This window comes from Acipenser ruthenus, chromosome 4, assembly GCF_902713425.1.
Source record: "Acipenser ruthenus chromosome 4, fAciRut3.2 maternal haplotype, whole genome shotgun sequence".
Lineage (NCBI taxonomy): Eukaryota > Metazoa > Chordata > Actinopteri > Acipenseriformes > Acipenseridae > Acipenser > Acipenser ruthenus.
This window is the reverse complement of record NC_081192.1, coordinates 39,743,449-39,764,486: the sequence shown is the minus strand read 5'-3', so window position 1 is coordinate 39,764,486 and position 21,038 is coordinate 39,743,449. Positions and strand designations below refer to the sequence as shown.

The window sequence follows — 21,038 nt, the reverse complement described above, 5'->3', positions numbered from 1 at the left end:
CGAAATAATAAAAACACTTTTTAAACACACAATACACAGACACAGACATGTCTCCTGACAGTGGGTGCTCTAGTGCAAGTGAATGGTGAAAGACAAACACAGAGGTAACAGTAGATCAGTGTAGTCCGGGGTTTGGTGCTGGCGTGCAGCGACAGCTCCCGGTTCGTGTTAGCCGTCTAGCCAAACAAACAATGACAGTTAGCTGACAAACAAACAAAACACAAAACACTCACAGTACTTTTAATTCTCCTGTGCATACGGTCCTTATAGTTTAACCATCAAAACTAAGGAACAGATCACTGGGGCCACTTCCCCTTAAAACCCTCCGTCATGCCCTCTTTCGGTGGCGCGGCCAATCACGTCTCCTCCAATCCGTGACTGACACATCACCTACCGCATTAAGGCGCTGACTTCAGGTATCGTGGCCCCACCCCCTTCCTGAATGTCCGGCTTCCGACTGACCCTGGAATGAACTGCAAAAACATCCATTCTGGGGCACTCTGTTCTGGTTATACAGCGCCCTCAGAGATTGAGAGGGAGATTGTTGACGAGGATTCATTCATTCTCTGTCACAATTACCAACCATTTTTATTAGTGGGGCTTGCGAAGCAAGAGTCCCCACTTTAAATCTTCAACGTACTTCTTCTTCTTCTTATTCTTTGGCACGCTACTCCTCTTACACCGTTTAAGATAGAAACACCGTTCAAACTTTAAAACATGTAGACCGGTCTGGAATAGTGTGCTTGTATACAACTTTTTGATATCTTTTATACTTTTTAAACTATTAAGCTTTTTATCCTTTTTTTGTCTATCTTCATTCACTTTAATGGGACTTTTGTCAACATTCTAAAGCTCCCCATTGTTTAAAAACTCCCAGACTTCCAACATTCTATTTACTGTAAACGATGTAACTTTTGACACAAATCAGCTACTTTGACCACTTTCCCAAGAAGTAAGTCAAAAAGTTAGAGAGTATGACATCTTTCTCTACTTCTCTGCTATTCAAATTTGAAATCAAAACATAAATAACTTTTACCAATCAAGAGGTCCACCTGTTTTAGTAACCGCACCAACTAAATTTTTCTCTAACTTTTTATAAACTGCCATTTTGACCACTTTCCCAACAAGTTAGACAACTACTTAGAGCAAATGAAATCTTCCTCTACTTCTCAGCTATTCAAATATGAAATCAAAACAGGAATGGCGTCTACCAATCAAGAGGTACAGCTGTTTTAGTAACCGCATCAACTTCTTTCAGTAGGCTACATCCCACTGTTGAATTAACTGTCATAGAACTTTGAGAAATTTCAAATTCTAGCACATTCTAAGCATGAGACAATTAATAAACAATGTGACTTTTGACACAAATCAGCTACTTTGTCCACTTTCCCAATAAAGCAAGCCCCACAACTTGTAAAGTTACCATCTAGTTTGTTTTGTTTTTGTTTTACAGGCATTAAACAGCCAAGCCATGCTGTATTGGTTGCAGCAGCTGCAAATAAAACGGTGGCAGCACAATACCAGCCTGGTGAAAATACCTGCAGAGCCCTCCACTACCTCCACACAGCTCTGCCAGCTGCCTTCTGCACCTTGGGAAGGTAAGCTCACTGACAGCCCAGTTTTAATTCTAGCTCAAGTTGACCAAATTGTGTGTGGGGTGGGGTTCTTCAGTTTGTGATCTGATGGAGAAAAGGGTTCCAGGGTAGGTGTTGTGTGCATGCAAAACAAAACAGCTGAACCGGAATAACCCAATTTAAATTATTTATTCTAAACGCTTACAAAGTGTTGCTATACTCTTGTAACCACCACATATTTTTTCATGTTTTGCCCTTTATTGTAATTATATCTAAGATATTTTCATGAGGTGTAATGTGAAGCAAGAAATGCAATGCTTTAATTAGGTGAGGTAACAAAAGTACCAGGACTTTGTTTATTGTGTCTGGTGTCAGATATCTTAATGAATTCAAACAATCAAAAATGATGATCATACAGGAGAATGTTGGTGCTGTGTGGTGGAAAGAACTCAAAATAACAAAAGGACTTACACTATTTTAGATCTGGTGCTGTTTTAGACTAGGTACTGTATACAGGTTTAAAGCTGGCAAGATGTATATGCACCTCTGTATGTATAATAAAATAGACCCAGTATTTACAGCTGACTCTTGTCTTCTGGTATAAGAATGACATATACTTTTAACCTGTACTTTCTTAAGACAGCAGCTTAAACAACACAGCCCGCAAACACCGTTTCTGACAGCTGTTGTGAGTGAGACTCTCTAATGTTGCCAGAAACTTTCCCAAGCAAAAGGTGCAGGGAAGGAAATTTTCATTTCACTAAAACATACATATATCTACAGCTTTTGGAAATACGGAGAATGGAACCAAATAATACATTTGTATATCTAATCATTTAATTATATTTACTCCATGAAGTCCAGCAAGTAAGTACAAATGTATTACAGTACATTAGAATGGCATTTCCACATGATAAATGAATATGTATGAAATGTGTACTTTGTTTGAAGGGATGGGCAGTTGAGATGCTTGTGCTCTTTTTCAGGAAGGACAGAGGACTTCCTCCCAGCAGTAAAGACCCCCAAGGGCCTAGTCGGAGAAGCCGCAGCCTGTCTGCCAGACAAGCACCCCATCACAGAGATACAGTAAGACACTACCTGCATACCTTGTTCTTTATGTGCCTCTTAATGGGAAAACACACTGAATTAAATGGCTCTCTTACGTACAGTGTAAGTACCAAAATCACAGCAATGGCTAGGGCAATGTCAGTTGCTCATGATTTGCTAGCACCTAATATTTTGTAACCAAAATATATTCCTTGGCTTCTATTTAATAACAGCAAAGTTTTCACTAGTGGGAAGCAACATGTGCTTTTATCCTAAGGTCATTTTGTATTTGAAAATTTACAGAAGTTATTCAAACCTGTTATGTAAACTAGTCAGCCCTATCCAGGCAGCTGCCTGTAAGCAAGAGAAGCAACCAGTTGAGCTTTGGATTTTGTTATTTGTTGTGTACTACTTTAGTTTGTGTGTGTGTGTGTTGTTTCTATGCATTTAGTTTCGTTTTCTCTGTACTTTGCCTTCAGAAGTCAGTTTGTGTTTCCTCTGCCTTGCCCTTACAGGAACACAGTCCTCAATATCTGTGGAAACAAGCCAGCTCAGGAGCTGAGACGGAGTGTGTTCAACTTTGACAAGATTCAGCAGTCTGAAGACTGTCCCTGTGAGGATCCTGTGACACAGATACTGGGGGAAACAGGTGCATCCTTCAGTTGACAGGAAACTGCACTGCAAAGTCTGTGTCTCTGCTTAGTTCATGTCTGGATCAGTTCAATGCGGGGACCACCACAGTGGCTCTGAAACTATTACATTCTTCTCATGCAGGGTAAGAACTCTTTCTGCTGTTATAAATGTGCAGAGGTTTCCTGTTCCTAAAAGGTGAACCATGCAGGAGTAAAGCTTGTTAATAAGATAAAGAATGAGCGTCAATAAAGCCTTTTTTTAAGAAATTTCTAGAAAACTCACTAAATAGCTCACAATTTCACCTTTCATTGAAAACAACAGCTCTTTTTAACAACTATTTTCTTTTGCAGCAAATTGTAGTTTTGGCTAGGCACCCTAGAATTAACATTGGTACTATGAGTTCTATGATGATTTTTGTATGTATAACAAATTTGAATTCCAGAAATAATCATTATTTTCTTTTTTTGTTTAATGATTATGAAGGGTATATTGTCAGGTAGGTGGCTCCAGAATAAAATAAAGAACCAGCAAGTTTAAGAAAAAATATATATATATAAAATATTCATGCATTTCAAATGCTTTCTTTGCTTGCTCTCTTTCCTAGCACCTCCAGCACCGCCTGTACCTCTGACACCCCCAGCACCTACAGTCCTTTCAGCTCCTTCAGTTTCTTCAGTTACAAACGAGTCTGCGCAGGAAGCAAAGACTGGAGGAAAGAGTTCTCCATCAAGCAGCATGAACAAGAGGGAGAAGAAAATGACCAGTTCTCTTCAGCCTTCTGGGGAGAAGGTGTCAGGAAAGGAGGGGAGCCCCGTGGACAAACTATCCAGACTCCAGCACGAGGTGTTCACGCTCACTGAGGAGCTCAAGTCACAAAAGGTATATGTTTGGTTTGGGTGTCTGAAGTATATTTAAGCACATAACAACTGATAACTGAGTTATTAAATAATATGTCTTGTGAGGCACTTGTACAATGAATGATTGAACCTTATAAATGTTTCCCATAGTAAAATCATAAAGCATAGTGGTACAGCATAGGTCAGCATTGTAAAGACCAGCTAGGTATGGTAAAGCATATTAATAAACATGGAAAGCCAGGGTAAACTGTGGGAAAATAACAGTCTAATCACAGGGAAAGCATGGGAAAACTGTAAAAAATACTGTGCAAAAACACAGTGGTAAACCTTTATAAAGTTGTATGATAGTATTTAAATATGATGTTGTATCTATAGTAAGCATGGTATGAACGAACATAAGACAGAAACAGTGGATTTAGTCAAGCAGTTACACAAAGTAATACAAACTCAAATCCAAGACCAGCAATAATTTTGCCTAAACTGATTAAAGTACTGATCTACTGTATTGACTGTGTGATGTCTTAACTCTTTTTCTATGCAAGTCAGAAACCTGCATGCTGACCACAAATTGGTTGCTTTACTGTGCATTTTCTTTCCTCTTTGGCTAAGGTGTCACTGGGTGTGAAGGCAAACGCATTTAGCAGAATAACTCATGCATTACCTAACAGGAGAGCTTTTTAAAAGTGTGAGAACTGTATTGCTGATAATCCAAATTGTTATAAACATGGTGGTATGATGTTCTATAGTAGCTGTGTATGTAAAATAGGGTTGAAGGGCACTTCTGAAACAGTGAAGAGAGTCTGTTGTTGCTTCATTGTCTGTAAGTGAAACTCTTGTGCTGTACTACTGTTCCTATGAATCCATAAAGGTTACAATGTAGAATTTTTTTTTATTATTTTGTCATCAACACATACAGTACAAATGTATTAAAATACAAAATCTCTGGGGCCCCCGAGAGGCTCAGCTGGTAAAGGCATGAGTGCATGGTGTGCAGGGTGAGTCAGGAAGTCAAGGGTAATTTTGTGCCCTGTGCAGGGACTGTTTCTGCAGGGCTAGATCTAAACAGTCACAATAGAGCTCCTGAATGCAATTCTGGGTTTTCGCTCATGACTCCTATCTTATGATGATAAAAAGACAGCTTACATTTTTGCCTGTGGTCACAAAACTTCCTTTTACATTTTTATGAGCTTCAATAAGCATATTTTATTGCTTCCCAAACATAAACTTTAATCTTGCATCGCCGCCTTCTTGTTTCCTGTTAGTAACCCATACGACTTTTAACGCAGTGATCAAATGCACCTGATCTGCAACATGCAAGAGTTTGTAGCTAATTGTATATTTGATCTAAAATTAGACCAACAGACACAATCTTTCTTTGTGCACAGAATTTATTGTGCATGTGCATTTTGACTTATTTTATCATTAGTTTTTGTGTCTTGATTAAAGACACGGTTATCCTGGACCTTATGAAACCACTTTACAAGACACCATTGCTCATTATTATTGTAATACTGGGACAGTATTTCCAGTGTTTGGTACTATTATTGCATTATCATTGTTTTCTTCTTTCAGAGTACAAAGAACAGAGCTGCAAAAACAAGGTCTTTTTTGAGCCTGTTAAAAACACAAGTTAAGCTGATCTCCTGAATGGTTTGAAAAATGACCACCAGCAGGCAGTGTGCAGAATTTTCAGTCATTTTGCTGGTCTTTTCTAAAAACACTTCACTGAATTCAGCTTTTATAATTGGTTAAAAAAAGGACATTGTTATTGAAATAGTAGGCTGTGTGGTCCAGTGGTTAAAGAAAAGGGCTTGTAATCAGGAGGTCCGCGGCTCAGATTCCAGTTCAGCCACTGAGTCACTGTGTGACCCTGAGCAAGTCACTTAACCTCCTTGTGGACGTTGTTGTAAGTGACTCTGCAGCTGATGTATAGTTCACACACGCTAGTCTCTGTAAGTCGCCTTGGATAAAGGTGTCTGCAAAATAAACAAAATAGTAATAATAATAATGTCTGATAATTGGTTTTAAGGCCACTGACGTATAATATAGGGCAGAGCTTCAGAGCCTTTTCTCATATGCACTACTAATAAATACTGCAACAGGCTGTTTTTTAGGGAAAATTGCATTGTACAGTAGACTATTTGAATTTACCTTTAGCCATAATTGTAATTAAATGCATTATGTTAACAGCTGTTCTTATATGATAAGTAAAACAGTATTTTTTTATTCAAAGGGATATTACAGATTTTTCAGGAAATGCAAGAATCAAAAACCTAAAACAAATACTATACCAGGCATTTTTAGTATGGTACAGTTTATTATCAGTACTCCAAACAAATCACTAATCTGAACAGGTCTGATCCCACCTGGTTCAGATTACAAAGAAAGTACAGGTGCATTATTCAGGGACCACCTACAGTATAATTTATTTACGGGACCTCCAACACAGCTCAAGAAGCTTCACCTTTAAGAGTAAATGACCATAGTGTTTTTGTTTTGAAATCAGGAGCTGGTGCGACTCCTTCACAAGGCCCTGGAGGCAGCACAGCAGGAGAAGAGGACCAGCAAACAGTTCCTGTCTGCAGCAGGGGAGCAGGAGCGGCTGGAACTGGTGCGGCACAAAGAGAGGTGTATCGCGGACCTGGACGGCCGCCTGGAGGCCCTGCTCAAAGACAAGGAGGAGCTGGAGCAGCGGCTGGCCATGCAGGACTGCCAAGTGAATGAGCTGCAGCAGCACGTGCAGCTCATGATGGAGAAGAACAACGCCAAGCAGGAAGTCATCCTCAAGCTCTCCGAGCAGGTGGCCGCCTGCATGGCTGACCCCCAGCGTACCGTAGCCAATTCCATGGGCACAGAGACCTTCTGCAGGCTGCAGGAGAAGATTGAGAACCTCAAGGTTATTTTAAAAGTTACTTTTACATTACAGCCATGGGAAGTACGTCAACTCTTGTTTCAAGAAACACGGATAAAACCACACTCTTTTTTTTGGTTTTGTTTGACCACCATGTAATCCTGCATGATGTGAAAAAGCAGTAAAGTAACTGATCCATGTTTTCACTGCTGGGGTGTCACATACGGTATTCTGCACCTTCTCTGCATCCAATAAGCATTACAAACATGACATCTTAACTAGATTTTATTAGCATTGGAGCAGACACACAATTACTGTTTGCCACTCCAGTCTAAGAATGATTCATTTATAGTAGAACCGGTCCAGGGGTCCAGCGAATATATACTAATATTGTATCTCAGAGGAAGTCGTTTTAGTATATTGTAGTTTCTTTATTAACGTCGGGGCATTATAAATGAACAACGTCAGGTACATCAGTGTGCCTAAAACACCAAAGTACGACACAGCATGTATTCTATACAAAAAAATCTGTGAAAATGACTGCACAAGCACTGAAGTACAGTATTTCTCAGTTTACAAAACAGCATTCCAAACAGTTCTTAACGTGCTTTCTCAGTGTATGCCAAAGTAATCTGACAGGTTTTTTTACATTGTGTGTGTGTGTGTGTGTTAACCTGAGACATAAACAACAACAAGGATGCACGCTTTTTAACAGTACAGTAATTTTATGAATCCTTTACTTTTCTTTTATTTACTATGGTTAAACTGGGCAGTTATGTGAAGTGACCGCGTGTACAAATTCTGACCTGCTAAGAGCTGAATTTACTGTTTTAGACCCATAATAAAATGTGCATTGGTCAGTTTCCATCAGTACCATTCAGTTGGTAGCAGCATATGTAAGTCACACATGGCACAGGTCCATTGGGTAATGATGGTGTCATATCTTGCAGGATCAGATACGACAGGTTCGACTGTACTTTGTATCACGTTACTGTGATTTTGTACTCTATAGGTCAGGCTTGCACAGTGTTGATGTGATGTTACAATGAACAGCAAAAATTATTATAATAACATAAACATACTGTATATATATAAAAAAAAGATCCCTGTGTAACCCCAGGCTACTAGGCATGAGGGGGTACACTGCTCTCTGATAAGTTAGGAGACCAGTTATCTGCTTATTAGCAAAACTTAAATATAAAGTCAAATAATAATTCCAGACACGTGATCAGTTGGCCAACTATTTTTTTCTTCTATTTCTTTGTTATTAGAACAAAACAAGTATATTGTTTTTGTACAGTGTATTAATTGACATTAGTTAGCCACACTTTTTTTTTTTACGTATCCCAGCGATTTTCAAACAGTGTTTTATAGGGTACAAATGAGTACAATTATGAAAGCAAAGAAAAGCAGTGATCAGTCAGGACTAGGTCAAACCTGTGCTCTTAATAAGTAGAGCTCACAGTAGAAATGTTTTAAGTACAACCACAGATTGTGTTCTGATTTCATTAGTTTACTGTGTTTACTAGGACGATATTGAGGCGCACAAGATCCAAAACAAGTTCCTCAACTGTGAAATCTACCAGCTTACTAAGCTGTGGAGGAACAGTTCAGAAGAGAAGGGCCTCCTGATGAAGGTATGTGCTTTACAGCTTGCTGTGTGACAGATCTGTACCCATTTAACCATTGTGAAAAAACATATATGTTCAAAAAATATATTATCCTTACCTACAAGTCTTTAATGCAGTATCGTCACTGTGTCAGGCTAATATATAAGTGACTTTATTTAATACTAAACATCTTATTTTCAGCTTTTATAGCCTAGGCCCCAGATTAATAGTAATAGTAATGAGTTTCGTTTATTTCTTTTTTCTTATAGCTTTAACCACAAAACCACAATGAGATCTGTGATTTCGCCTAGAGACATCTCTGTCTGCACTAAGAAGCCAAAGTAAATTAAAGAACAACTAACATGCTGGTACATTATGATAAAGCAAACTGCTTAGTGACACATGGATTGCAAGTGGTTCTAATGTAGTGACGCAAGCTGGTGACCTACTGGGCACTATTCTTACACAGTCTAACGCAAAAAAACAAAACAAAATAAAAAAAAAACAACAACTTTAGATTCACTTTGTATCATTTTCACATCCTGGTAACTTTTTAAAAGTTTAAAGCATTCCTTTGGCCTCCTGTTTAACCACAGTATTTCTGCAGTTTTACCCATGCTTTTCCCATGGTTATACAATGCATTTATAATAATTTACCTGGGTTTTACCATGTTTATTAATATACTTTTATTATTATTTATTTCTTAGCAGACACCCTTATCTAGGGTGACTTACAATTGTTACAAGATATCACATTATTTTTACATACAATTACCCATTTATACAGTTGGGTTTTTACTGGAGCAATCGAGGTAAAGTACCTTGCTCAAGGGTACAGCAGCAGTGTCCCCCAGCTGGGATTGAACCCACGACCCTCGGGTCAAGAGTCCAGAGCCCTAACCACTCCTCCACATACCTTCTTACCTTGTTATTGTAGTCTAGTATCTGCATAAATAAAGACATAGGCAGTCAGTATTTTTGGTCAATTATTTGATTTTTTTGCAGAGATACTTCCTCTGTTATGTTTCTCTTTAGTAATTTGTGGTTTTTCTTTTTTCATTTTATACTGTACTTCCCTTATTTTTATAATTCTTTGTACTCCTGCTAGGTTTCACTCCTTGTTTCTTCTTCTTAGTTGACTGTCATAGTAGTTCTGACTGGCTGGCTGTTAGCCTGGTCAGCAACCTCGGGTGTGTTCATGCATTACTAATTAAAACCACAGAGAAGTTAGCAACTGAGCCAGCTCCAGTCTCCCAGAATGAACAGATCAGACTGACTGGGATGTTTCCCTTTCATCTCCAAATCTAGGTCTTCTCTAGATGCAGAAAGCAAATTGGAAAGATATGTAGTGAATTCTAAATACAAATTATTTAATTTTGCAAATTAATGTTTAATCTTGTTGACCCCAATGTGTTCTTTGGGGTGGGTCAAGTTGTAGCTGTTTCTGTATCGGTGCTTGATCTGTCCTAGTGCCTGTGTCATGGCTCCATATAGTGATATCCCCTGAGTGCACTGTGCAATGAAACAGCTACTGGCTGGTATGATTGCAGCAAATTAGATGTTTTATCTATCTGGTCTGATTGGCAATGGTTTTAAATTATTTTAGATATATTTAGGATCAGACCATTTTTGTGACATGAAAAACTATTGTACTACAGTAGAGTTGTTTCAGGATTTCTGGGAGCACTTGAATTAATAGGTATCACATTTGATACCAGGGTGACTCTGGTTTAAAGAAGAACCAAATAGCAAAAATTGTAAAAATAAATAAATAAATATAATTTCAGTTGCAGGCTATGCTAAAACTGCTAAAATTGCCAAAAACATAAACGCTTTGATTTCCGAATCGTAATCGGAAAAAAACATGTATTGTACACAACAGTTTAACTTTCAAAGAAATGACCCTTCACAGCCACAGTGTCCATAAGCACTCGGGTGACACACATATTGCACTGTAGAAAATAGCAGTCTTGTAATTAATATAAGCAGCACAAGGGAACAAGTGAACACTGCAGCGAAGAGGATTTTTAAATAAAATTAATTTAAGGAGCAGAAGCAAGATTATAATTGGAATGGCTCCATCAGAACTGTAAAATTAGTTATTTGGAAATGTACTAGGTTCATTTTTACATTTTAATAAACAAGTTCAACCCAGTTAAAAAGTAACAGGGTGTAGAAACCCTCTGCCTTTGGACTGCCCTGTCTTGGAAATGAGTGGGAGGTTGTGGGAGGGTTACTGCTTTCACCAGCTGCTGTGTTTTGTTTTAATCCTAACCCTAAACCTCTCTTTTGTGTTGCAGTGTGCCTACCTGGAGGCCAAAAACTGCCAGATTGAGAGCAAGTACCTGGTCGTGCTGCGCAGGCTGCAGGAGAGCAAAGGGCTGGACAGCAGTCAGCAGGAGATGGTGAAAAGGCTCATTGAGGACTCACTGCAGGGAGACAAGAAGGATGGCTTTAAACTCAACCCTGTCAGGTAAGACAGTACTGACATTTCCATACCGGGATTTCACAGCGAAAACTTTTTTCCCCCCGGTTACTTTCTTGTTTTTTTGTTACTAAGTATATTCAAATATTTAAAATGCAATTCTATTGCTAAACTGATGATGTGATTGCAAGCTACACCAGTTCCATTTTCATACAATACCCTCATATCCCGAACTGAAATACCAAAACAAGCAAAGGATCAAAATGTTAATGTTGGTTTGTTGCAATTGTGATCTAATAGGTGCGCAAATGAAAAGCCAAAAAAGAGCTGGAACTTACAGTAGTTTCTGGGCTTTGCTGTCTATGATTTTCTATGTCATGTGCCCTGCTCTTTTAATGTGATAATTTAATAATTGAGAAATATATATTTTGTTTGTCACTTCTTTAAAACAAAAGAAAAACTCTTTTTGTTTTGTTGCATGGTCTGTTTAGAACAGAAGTGCAAATTATATGCATTTCCTATTTTTCATGATTATTTTCTCAGTTTGTTTTTATCAATATTATAGAAACTCCTTTCGTAGAGTTTACTGTAGTCTTAACAACTGCACAGGAACTCAGATTGAATAGTATTGATTGTAAATTGAACAGAAAATGTTTGTTCTGCTGTTCGAGCGATTGATGCAAGCAGCTGAAATGAGCTTGCTGTTAACTGTATAGTAATCCACATCACAATACCACTGCACACCTTAGCAGGCAAAAAGAAAGGTCAAAGATTGGATTGACATTGAACTGCTCCCTAACCAACCACATAAAGAGCAATGTGCGTCAATAAACACTGCAATTCCAGGACCATATATAAGGGTTGATGTTAGGCAGTGAAGGTGTATATATGCCCAAAAAGAAGTTCAAGGCAGTATCACGGGTAAAGTGTCTTATTTTGCAGATTGTGCACAGAACTATTTTATAAATTATGTGTACAGATTATTATTATTTTTTTATACAGCAAATAGATTGATAAATGCACTGACATCTTCAAAATCAACGTCAAAGTTATTCAAGCACTTTACAATAGCTTGTGAAACGGTGTTGTCATTAACAGCCTGAGGGTAAAGTGTATCTGCAAGGACAGCTTTCAGTTCTATGTCAGATGCATGTTCACCATTTAGGCCCTGCAAAACAAATACAATGTGAAACATATATTGCTATTGGGCATCAGTCGACGCGTCGGTGACCATTGACAAGCAACCAGACTGTTTTACTAATTCCATAATCTCCTGCTTGTGATAGTCGGCAACTTTAGGTAAGTATTCACGTCTCAGCTGGGCTGATGAAGGAATCACTCCACCATTTGCTACACTCAGTATGAAGAAATTACATAACTTTTGGTTGTCCAGTTTTTCAAGAGGGATATTTGCGCAAACAAACATCCCTGTCAGGTCAAAATTTAATGTGTTTCGTGCTTCACGGTTTTCAGTGGACTTTTGGAACATGGAAGTTCACGTTTTTGGCTTCTTGGATTTCCGCCTTTCTCTTTCAGTGAATACTTGAATCTAAATGCCTGTCAAGAGATGATTTGCAGTAACATTGCAGGACATACAGAATAGCTTACCTCCATCGTATGAAATACAAATAATAATTATAAGAATATTGAAAAAAATCACGGTATTGGGCTAAGTTCGCAATTTCTGCGCAGTTCGTGAAATCTCGATTTACACAGGGCCTTATACATAACCCTAGGCAGGTTAGTTTCAGGCACATATACCATTTACACATAACCCTTTCCTGGTTCTTGTACTGGCTTCCAAACACATTTACCTCCTCCTAACCGTCAAACTTCAGCCCACTCCCTTCTCTCCCTTTGTCTCTCTCCGCCAACTGTTCCAACTCAACTAACTAACTCCATGCTCTCCTGCAGCGATGGGGAGGAATACGCTGGCAGAGGGGACTGATTAGAAATATAACAGTACAACTTAACATAGAGGTTCATTACACATAACTAAATCACAAAAACCTGGAGCCATGCACCTACTGTACAATGTTGTATGATAATTTAGGGAATATGTGAATACTGCATGTTACCAGCATCCTTGTTTAATTTTGTGTTCCTTCCCAGTGAGTATGACGACTATGGATTCAAGACCATTCCTGATTATGAAGTAGAGGACGTGAAGCTCCTGGCCAAAATCCAGGCCCTGGAGATCCTTTCCAACAACCTGCGCAACAATGAGATGGTGGACAAGCCTTTGCGGACAAGGTGGGCTAACTACCTGGCCAGCCGTCCCTTGGACCAGCTGGCTCCCTCCCCAGAGCTGAAGGGCCTGATCCGGTGTGGGATCCCTGTGGAGTACCGGGAGCAGGTGTGGCGCTGGATCGTGAGGACACGGACGCAGGTCTCTAGGAAGTGGAATCCCAATCGCTACCAGGAGCTGAGGAAGCACTGCGAGGTGTCGGAGCACCTGGCCTCGCGGCAGATCAGGCTGGACCTGCACCGCACCCTCACCAGCAATAAGCACTTCTCCTCGCCCACCTCCGACGCAGTCCAAAAGCTGCAGCGCATTCTGCTAGCCTTCTCCTGGCAAAACCCCACCATCGGCTACTGCCAGGGCCTCAACCGATACTGTACCTTTTGTATTGAAAGTTCTTAATGCCATTCGCTCATTAAGTAGTAAAAGGTGTTGCCAAAAAAGACAAAACACTTTCTTGTACTTCTTGGACGTGGACTAGCATAACTTATCCTTTTCTAAAACAGAGAATAATGCCTATTACCGGTAAGCAGTGCCACAGGTAATGGCAGCATTACTGGTGTTTAACATTTTAGAGCACTTCGTTGGAGGTAGCTATGCCAGGACACTATACTAGAGCAATGTGTTGTTGTATTATAAATAGCAATAAGAATACGCATGCAAACAGTGTTTATTTATTGATTTGAGTAATTATGACACCTAGTGGTTGTTAACTGTGTTGTGTATTCTTAGCTACTCATCCCTCCCCTGTACAATATATCTTTTTCTGGAATCACAAATATACTGGCCCAGATATGTTCTTTAATATTCTACACAACTGTAAAGACAACTGTGGTGGAAAGCACGAGTGGCCATATTCAGGCAGATTAAAAATAATTCCGGCGCCTCCTCAAGACTCACCTCTTCAGACAGCACCTGTAGAAACTCCTCTTTTCCATCTGGACACTTATCACTCTTCCTTAAATGCACTTTACTTGCTCTTATCTGCTCCCTATTTTACTGCATTTAACCCTGTACTTTAGAGTACTGTAATCTGTCGAGTGTCATTTAATCTGTAGTATTTTGTATTTAATTATATCCTGATGTAACTATCACTGACACTGTTATCTGTTCCGTTATTGAATCGTAATCGTATCAATACTTATACTGATTCTTGAAATGTATTTTTGTCAACGACTGTAAGTCACCCTGGATAAGGGTGTCTGCTAAGAAATAAAATAATAATAAATACAAATAAGTGTATAATTTACATAATTTCTTGCTAGTTTCATACATCAAATTCCTCTGAATTTATTTCAAAATAGGGCCTAAAATGTGTAAAAATGTGGCTTGGCACACCTATGTGTCCCCCTTTTCTTCTGAATATTAGCAGCACACTTCCAGTGGAGTCATGTGGTGTGTGTGTTTCCTCTTGCAGGTTGGCAGCTATTGCACTTTTAGTTCTGAAGGGTAAAGAGGATGCCTTCTGGTGTCTGGTGGCTGTTGTTGAAATCATAATGCCACAAGACTACTACAGCAAAACCCTCACTGCCTCTCAGGTACAGTATGTACAACAACTGATTTCAAATCAGCGAACCCTCTTCTTCCCTCCAGGGACACAAGGAAGCAACAAGCCCTTGCCACCTCTCGATCTTAGGCAACTTTCTCTGCCTCATTTTCTTTCCCCTTGTGGTATCCATTGTAGAGCTACCTTCTGGATATGGGTTTGTTCCATCCTGAGTACGTGGCCTATACACCTCAGTCTTCTTCTTTTTGTATCTGTGATGATTTGGTCTTCTCGTGGAGGTCTTTATTTGAGATTTTGTTTGACCAGTTTTTGCCTATTTTCCAAAGGCACTTGTTATGGAAATTGGCTAATTTGTCCATGTCTCTCCGTTATTACTAAGAAAATGTTAAAATATTTGTGACACTGCTCGTCGGCCTATAGCTGAGTTTTAATGCTATCCCCTCTGCTTCACCAGTAAGTACTGTGGATGTGCTAATTCAGGCAGTCATAGTCCCTATTTGTTCTAACAGCTGAGCAACTCCTGCTGCTCTAAGCAGAGCTCTTTGTTCCTTGCAGGCTGATCAGAGGGTGTTCCGTGACTTTCTTGCTGAGAAGATGCCTCGCCTGATGGCCCACTTCAAGGAGCACAGCATCGATCATTCCCTCATCACCTTCAACTGGTTCCTGGTGGTCTTCGTGGAAAGTCTGGTCAGCGACATCCTGCTCAGAGCGTGGGATGCTTTCCTCTATGAGGGCACAAAGGTACAGCGCCGGCTGTGTTTAATACCCACCCCACCACCACCAACACCACCCACACCACCCACACTTACCCAACTGTGTTGAAACGTGCTTAATACATTTTTCAGCACAAATTGTTGAGAAAAATTGTCTTAACTTGCAAACATGTGCACAGTATGTCACACTTACATTGTAACAGCTTATCCAATTATTTTAAATTATAGTAATGACATTTTAGAGAGTTATAGAGAGTAAAAATGAAAAACATGGAAATAAGTAAAATATAATTAATTATAAAAGGGCTCAGTCCAGTGACGACTTGATGAGTGAAAGTATCCTTCTTTTTTTAACCTGAACAGTATTTCCTTCTTTCTGTTTCCAGGTGATATTTCGCTATGCACTGGCCCTCTTTAAGTACAATGAAGAGGACATTCTAAAAATTCACGACAATCTGGAAATCTACCAATACCTCCGTTTTTTCACCAAAACGATCTCTGATGGCAGGTGAGGCAGAATGAGGATGATGATAATGTACAGCAGACGCATCAGACCAGTTGCTGTCAATCACAGACTGTATAAACAGTTCACACTCATCTCACTCACTCCAGTGGCCATGCTTTTAACCACTAGTAAAGTTAGCGATTTCAGTAAACTGTCTTGTACCATTTTGATGATGGTAAATGTGAACAGTGATTTTGCAGTTTACTGAGCTTTACCATGCATCCACTATGAAACCGTAAGTCCTTCTTTACCATTCACTTCCTACAGGTAATGGAGCCCCCACCTCACAGACCCACATAATGTCCTCTTTGCAGCGTAGAAAACAGATGTACTGTATGTATAGCTGTTTAATGAACAGTTTGCAAGCAGATTATTAAAGTGTTGAACAATTTAACTGGTAGGTCAATTGGCTGGTTTCACAGGCCCTGATTAGCACTAATCCTGGACTACCTATTGTTATCTTAGGTAAGGTAGTCCAAAATTAGTGCTAATTGTAGTTTGTGAAACCAGCCGTTTAAGATCCTATTAAAAACAGAATTTTCTTGCCATTAGGTCTTAGTAGTAAAAATAAGTTATCCTAAGGATGAATAATTCCAAGGTTCTGTTGCCTTTTATTTACTGAAAACATTTCCTTTCTGTTATACTGTAGCACGGAACTGGATCAATCAGTCTGCTTTCTCTTGATTTTCAGTGAAATAACTGGGATTATATGATAATAATTTGGCAGAGCTTTCTCACAATGACTGTAAAGCAGCAAAAATATGTTTCCATTTAGTTCTCAAAGCCTTTTCATTGGAATTATTGATTCAATCACCATGTTTCTCCTATGCCCAGCCACTAAACCTGAAATACAAACACATTCATTTAGATGCAGCCATTCATGCTTCAGTATTAGACAAGAATCCAGGCAGTGCTGGCTGTGCAGAGACAGGGGGCCATTGACTGATTTGGACCACCTGAAGATTGATACACTGTAGAAGTTAATGGGTTCAATCTCTAAACAATTATGTTATAAAATTAGCAAGCAACAACTTTGTATGTCAGACTTACATTTTTTGTTCCTGTTAGAACTGTGCATTGTTTCTCAAGTGTGTGTTTGTCTTTTTGTCTTTTTATGACTTTACTTTTGGCAGGCCCATACGTTATTGTTTATTTATTTATTTGTGTATTTTTTGAAAGGGGGAAAAATGCAGAGTTCCCAGGTCCTTTAACTTTGCAGTTGTTTCATCAGTGGCATTTTGTTTTCTCTTTATCTTCTGTCTTTAGGAAACTAATGACCATAGTGTTTAATGATATGAACCCCTTCCCTATGAAGCTGCTGAAGAACAGACGAGAGTTTCACATGGAGAGGCTGACAGCCGAGCTGCTGGAGCTGGAGAGGATACAGGAGGAGTTTGTGAAAGAACAACAAGTGGAGTGCAAAGACAAGGACCTGGACACTGCTGTCAACGAAGATGAAGAAGTAATACAGACTGCAGTTAGCTTGCATCACACGTCCTGACGTTATTGAAAAATTACACATCACTGATACTATTTAAACTAATTTGTTTGCCTTATTATTCCCTGCTGTGGAATATAGTGGGGCTTACATATTGTGTATGTCACACATACATCTAACTGTTATCCTTTGTCTGTTGTTGAGTATATAGGTATGTCAGACTTACATTTTTACATGTACAGTTCGGCTCTTATTTTGTAATGGCGCGCGTAATGTACCGACATACTTGTTTTAGAGTCAACAAATTAAGTTTACCAAACCTGTCAAAATGCAGAATATTAATGGAAATAGGTGTGTTGGTAATACACACACACTACATCTCAGCAGTGTGGAGTAGTGGTTAGGGCTCCGGACTCTTGACCGGAGGGTCATGGGTTCAATCCCCGGTGGGGACACTGCTGCTGTACCCTTGAGCAAGGTACTTTACCTAGATTGCTCCAGTAAAAATCCAACTGTATAAATGGGTAATTGTATGTAAAAATAATGTGATATCTTGTAAGTCGCCCTGGATAAGGGCGTCTGCTAAGAAAGAAATTATTATTATTATTATCTCTGAATGCTTGACTTCAAATCCAGTTTAAGTCACACATGAAAGGAGTATGGTGGTCCTAAGCCCTCGGCTTCCACATCACAAAACCAACACACAGTGCAGCACAATTGGCACAAAGGATAAACCTGTTTCTTATCTCATAAAACAGCCTTTTACTATAATTATCATCTGTCAGTCTCTGAATTTCTTCAATCAGCAGTTCCATTCCACTCAGATCAGTTCAGTAAATTTAATTATTTTGTAGTTTCCCAAGAAAACAAAAACTCATTGGAGATCTTGAAAATTAATGTCTTGAAATGTGATTAATTTAGGCCAGGCTAATCTGAACAAGTACAGAGATTCCAGTTACTTTTCAGACCGGCAACCAGGTTCCAGATTTTCTAAACGAGACTATCTCTGAAATAAACTTATTTTTTATGCATTGGTTGTTTGTTTATATTCCTGTAAATTGCATAGTTCAGTTATTGCTAAGTTAAGTGGAAGACGTTGCTTTGTTTAATTATGTTAAATTGTATGGCAATCCTTCATGATTTGCATGAGTTCACTTAGGTTTAGAGGTACAGTTTTAATTCATGTACCTCTGATAAACCTAAACTAAGTGACGAAAGCAAAAACACAAACGTTTTTTACTTGAGCTTGAAAAGGAAAAAATAGGATGAATACAGTGCTATATATACTGTGTGTGTGTATATGTGTGTGTGTGTATATATATATATATATATATATATATATATATATATATATATATATATATATATATATATATATATAGATATATATATATAATATTATTATTTATTTCTTAGCAGACGCCCTTATCCATATATATATAATTGATCGCTACATATAGATTTTTCAACGCTGGTAAAATGTTTAATTCAGTAATGATTTTAAAAATGTTTATTTTTTATTTTTTAAGGGATGCAAGACATGTAACAACTTTGTGTCTAAAGTTTTTAAATGCCAACTGTTAAATAAATAGATTTATGGATATTATTATTTATTTCTTAGCAGACGCCCTAATCCACGGCGACTTACAATTGTTACAAGATATCACATTATTTTTACATACAATTACCCATTTATACAGTTGGGTTTTTACTGGAGCAATCTAGGTAAAGTACCTTGCTCAAGGGTACAACAGCAGTGTCCCCGACCGGGGATTGAACCCATGACCCTCCGGTCAAGAGTCCAGAGCCCTAACCACTACTCCACATGGCTGCATTGTCTATTGCGCTGAATTTTAACCAATTTTAACAAATTGTTCCCATTATTCTTATTTTTTATTTTAGCTTTTCTCTTCAAATATTTTTTAGAAAACAAAAAAGCACAAACAAAATCTCAGCGTGTTTCATCTTATTCATGAGTAGACTTAATTTGATACAGAGGAACACCCCTTTTTTATACACGCAATTTTCCACAGGTGATTAATCACCTTTTAAGAGATGGCTCAGTTGACAAACAACTCTTGAGAAGGGAAACTTTTGTGATATTTTTTTAAATTCTGTTCCACCACATGGCCTTAATGAAGACTTTAAATATGGGTATTTTTTGTAGAATGTATGTTTTAACAAATTGTTCCCATTATTCTTATTTTTTATTTTAGCTTTTCTCTTCAAATATTTTTTAGAAAACAAAAAAGCACAAACAAAATCTCAGCGTGTTTCATCTTATTCATGAGTAGACTTAATTTGATACAGAGGAACACCCCTTTTTTATACACGCAATTTTCCACAGTCTAATATATATATATACAGACATGCTCAAATTTGTTGGTACCCCTCCACAAAAAACGAAGAATGCACAATTTTCTCTGAAATAACTTGAAACTGACAAAAGTAATTGGCATCCATCATTGTTTATTCCATATTTAATAGAAATCAGACTTTGCTTTTGATTTTTTTATTCAACATAATATTGTAAATAATAAAACAAATGAAAATGGCATGGACAAAAATGATGGGACCGCTAACCTAATATTTTGTTGCACAACCTTTAGAGGCAATCACTGCAATCAAACATTTTCTGTAGCTCTCAATGAGACTTCTGCACCTGTTAACAGGTAGTTTGGCCCACTCTTCTTGAGCAAACTGCTCCAGCTGTCTCAGGTTTGATGGGTGCCTTCTCCAGACTGCAAGTTTCAGCTCTTTCCATAGATGTTCGATAGGATTCAGATCAGGACTCATAGAAGACCACTTCAGAATAGTCTAATGTTTTGTTCTTATCCATTCTTGGGTGCTTTTAGCTGTGTGTTTTGGGTCATTATCCTGTTGGAGGACCCATGGCCTGCGACTGAGACAGAGCTTTCTGACACTGGGCAGTACGTTTCGCTCCAGAATGCCTTGATAGTCTTGAGATTTCATTGTGCCCTGCACAGATTCAAGGCACCCTGTGCCAGGCGCAGCAAAGCAGCCCCAAAACATAACCGAGCCTCCTCCATGTTTCACTGTAGGTATGGTGTTCTTTTCTTTGAAAGCTTCATTTTTTCATCTGTGAACATACAGCTGATGTGACTTGCCAAAAAGCTCCAATTTTGACTCATCTCTCCAAAGGACATTCTCCCAGAAGGATTGTGGCTTGTCAATATGCATTTTAGCAAATTCCAGTCTGGCTTTTTTATGTTTTTCTTTCAAAAGTGGTGTCCTCCTGGGTCTTCTTCCATGGAGCCCACTTTCGCTCAAAAAGCGACGGATGGTGCGATCAGAAACTGACGTACCTTCACCTTGGAGTTCAGCTTGTATCTCTTTGGCATTTATCCTTGGTTCTTTTTCTACACTTCGCACTATCCTTCTGTTCAATCTGGGGTCGATTTTCCTCTTGCGGCCGCGCCCAGGGAGGTTGGCTACAGTTTCATGGACCTTAAACTTCTTAATAATATTTGCAACTGTTGTCACAGGAACATCAAGCTGCTTGGAGATGGTCTTGTAGCCTTTACCTTTACCATGCTTGTCTATTATTTTCTTTCTGATCTCCTCATACAACTCTGTCCTTTGCTTTCTCTGGTCCATGTTCAGTGTGGTGCACAC

At 38.7% G+C, this 21,038-nt stretch overlaps 1 protein-coding gene across 1 annotated transcript; it reads left to right on the top strand.

Moving 5' to 3' along the window:
- The first annotated feature begins 962 nt into the window (after positions 1-962).
- LOC131736878 (TBC1 domain family member 2A-like) lies at positions 963-18,433 on the top strand. The gene is made up of 10 exons (XM_059022368.1): positions 963-1,598; positions 3,859-4,133; positions 6,618-7,007; positions 8,492-8,599; positions 10,873-11,045; positions 13,110-13,607; positions 14,654-14,777; positions 15,302-15,487; positions 15,846-15,967; positions 17,231-18,433. The coding sequence occupies exons 1-10, from the start codon at positions 1,472-1,474 to the stop codon at positions 17,463-17,465; spliced, it is 2,238 nt and encodes a 745-aa protein (XP_058878351.1). The 5' UTR covers positions 963-1,471; the 3' UTR covers positions 17,466-18,433.
- Positions 18,434-21,038: the final 2,605 nt, after the last annotated feature.

Bases quoted from the DNA above. Each gene is read 5' to 3' on its own strand.
- LOC131736878 (XM_059022368.1), top strand. From the start codon at position 1,472: ATGCTGTATTGGTTGCAGCAGCTGCAAATAAAACGGTGGCAGCACAAT. The intron at 1,599-3,858 runs GTAAGCTCACTG...TCTCTTTCCTAG, and splicing joins GCCTTCTGCACCTTGGGAAG to CACCTCCAGCACCGCCTGTA. The intron at 14,778-15,301 runs GTACAGTATGTA...TGTTCCTTGCAG, and splicing joins AAACCCTCACTGCCTCTCAG to GCTGATCAGAGGGTGTTCCG.